This window comes from Protobothrops mucrosquamatus, unplaced genomic scaffold, assembly GCF_001527695.2.
Source record: "Protobothrops mucrosquamatus isolate PMUCROS unplaced genomic scaffold, P.Mucros_1.0 scaffold2931, whole genome shotgun sequence".
Classification (NCBI taxonomy): domain Eukaryota; kingdom Metazoa; phylum Chordata; class Lepidosauria; order Squamata; family Viperidae; genus Protobothrops; species Protobothrops mucrosquamatus.
Window position 1 is genome coordinate 143793 of NW_015388956.1, and position 2810 is coordinate 146602.

The following is a 2810-nucleotide window of genomic DNA, read 5'->3' on the forward strand; positions in this document are numbered from 1 at the left end:
TGATGAGTTCTCCTTCTATTCCCTCATCTAAGTCATTTATGAAGATATTGAAGAGTACTGGGCTTAAGACAGAATCTTGTGGTACCTCACTGCTTACTTCCCTCCATGTAGACGTAGTACCATTAAGGACTACTCGTTGAGTGTGATTTGTCAGCCAGTTACAAATCCATCTGGTGGTGAAGCTGTCTATCCTTTATTTTTCTAGTTTACCAAGAAGGAAATAATATAAAGTAATCTAATCTAAAGAATCTGAGCATATGCAATTAAAATAAAATTAAAAACTAACAGTAAAGAAGCACTTTGGCTCTTTATTAGTTATGATAACCATCATCCCAAATGAATAATCCACAGAGAGGGAAAGAAGAAAACCACCAAGGTAGTGGTGCATATTAATAAATATGGAGAAATTCATCATACATTTGTCAGTGTAAAGGGAAAGTGATTCAGCAAAGGAACCGCCATCAAAGAAATTAAAACAGGTACTTTTTTCCTTTTTTTTTAGTTTGTAACATTTTATTACATTATGGAATAAAATACAAAAATACAAAAGCAAATAGTAGACACAGTGGGGAGGAAAAAGGGGGGGAAAGGAAAAAAGAAAAGGCACTGACTTCCAACTTCTTCTGTTGCAGTAGAAGGAAACATTAACAATGAACCTCAACTTTTTACTTTTCCATATTATAAACTACCCATTTCAATAACAACGAATGAATGTAACCAGTAAAACCCAAATCCTCTCCTCTTTTTAGTCATCAAGTTTTTGACACCTTGCTAAGCACTTGTGGTACTCTAATATTGTTATTTCCTAAAAGTGGTACAATCTGTGAAAAGGTTGAAAAGCCCTATTCCAGAATCTCTCTCTAGTATTCCCTATAGTGTTTTATGCAATCCATCTTTTTTACATGTCTGCCATTCCTTGGTTTCATTTCTAACTCTCATTCTTCCATAATTGCTCCTTTGCTCCTCAGAGCTTAGCAGTTTCCCCCCCTTGCTGCAATTTACCAAAGACTGATCATTCCATTCCAATTCTCTACAAATAAATTATACTTTTCCAGTATTAAATAATGTAATTACCCAAGAACCTAGGTTTAACCTAAAAATATGTTTCTGACTGAGCCCCAAATCGAAATTAATCAGTATGCCTGCAACTATAAACTACATTTTTTCAGGATAATTAAAATACTGTCTCTCTAGGAAGATTTACCAGCTATAAATGCTAAATTTGATTATATTTCCCATGTTCTCTCAGTTTAATGTTAGCATTATACTACAAACCCCATAATAAGTGTGATACAGATTATAAAAGTCTGCCATCTCATTTATGAAGAAAATGATAAATAAATCAAAATAAAGAGTTACCTAAATACATTTTTCCACAATTCGGTTTGTGGAAAATAGTTGTGGAATAGTTGTAGAATTTCTAGAATAAGTAAAAATTATCTTACCAGAGCAATATATTTTAATACCTATAAAACATATTCTGATAACATAAGGCATTGATGCTACTATGAATGACATATCTAGAATTATGCAACTTCAGTAGCTGGTAGTGTATAAAATCAAGTATTTGAAACTGATCACAGCCTTCCTTGTTAAATATATTATTTCATTTAACATCGTAGGTTCTTTTTGTAGTACTTAAAATGCAAAAAGGATGTGATAATAACCTCACAATTCAGAATACACAAATCAACAGGAAGATCAGATCAACAATGAATGAACAACCTCTAATTCATCACAATCAGTGTTGCCTTACCATGAATTCTTCCAGTGTCTGGTAGATTATCCCACGGAAATCACAATAATTTTTACGTTCTTTGCACTGTGGACAGCATTGAGTAGTGTCAACATGAATACAGCGAGGGTGGAGTCTAGGGCATTCTGGCTGAATGCACAACGGGCCTTCTTCAGTACAGAGACAAGGGCATGCAGAGGGTCCTGGAGTAAACCTCTCCCCAATTGCATAAACAAAGCCACTCTCATCCACACAGCCTTTTCCACGGTAGTCTGGATAAATATATTCCTCTGGGGGTTCGGATGTAGTGTCAGCAATAATATCTAAGAGGGAGAAATCTTCAGCAGCAGGAAGTTCCTCTTGAATACCTTTGATCTGATTATGAGTTTCGAGGTTCCCAAACTTATTTGTTGCTTGAATATTCATAACCTGTTTTTGCTTTGTCCAAGATTCTTTATTAGAGTAATTTCTGTTGCCTTTGTTTTTCCAGTCCCTAGTGCCTTCTTCTCTTCCATTCATAGTCATTTCATTCATTTTCCCTGGTCCATGATTCTGTCTTTCCTGGGCTAATGATTGATATTTTTTTTCCTCACTTGTTTTTATCTCCTGCTTGTCTTGAGCCTTGGATAGTTTTTGCAATGGTGTAGTAGAATTACACAGAGAAACCATCAGGCAGCATGTCACAAGAAGAGAACTAGAAAGAGCCCCAATTGCCATTGCAGTATTAATGGGCATCATCTAAGGCATCTCAGATGGACAAAACATATTTCATTCAAATCAAAGGATGTCGGCCAGTCAATACACAGTCCCTGGGAAGAGATGAGTTAGAATACTTCAAATAATTCTGCATTTTTATATAGAAAACAGTATATATAGTCTTTATCCAGTATGTGTAAATGAAAAGCAGGTCAAGAAAAACACTGGCTCTTAGAGATTCAGTTTCAAATTATAGCATAATTATGGACTTGCTGAACACTCCTTCAATTTCCCAATCTCAGAGTAGAATAAGAATCTACATCACTTAAACAGCTAACTAAATAACTTTTTAAAAAGAAGTAGGATGAGAAATTTGCCC

At 34.9% G+C, this 2810-nt stretch overlaps 1 protein-coding gene across 1 annotated transcript; it reads right to left on the reverse strand.

The window, feature by feature from the left end:
• Positions 1-1737: 1737 nt before the first annotated feature.
• VWC2 (von Willebrand factor C domain containing 2) lies at positions 1738-2499 on the reverse strand. The gene has a single exon (XM_015826025.1). The coding sequence runs from the start codon at positions 2471-2473 to the stop codon at positions 1742-1744; it is 732 nt and encodes a 243-aa protein (XP_015681511.1). The 5' UTR covers positions 2474-2499; the 3' UTR covers positions 1738-1741.
• Between the last annotated feature and the right edge of the window lie 311 nt (positions 2500-2810).

Coding starts and splice junctions, on each gene's coding strand:
- VWC2 (XM_015826025.1), bottom strand. CDS start 2,473: ATGATGCCCATTAATACTGCAATGGCAATTGGGGCTCTTTCTAGTTCT.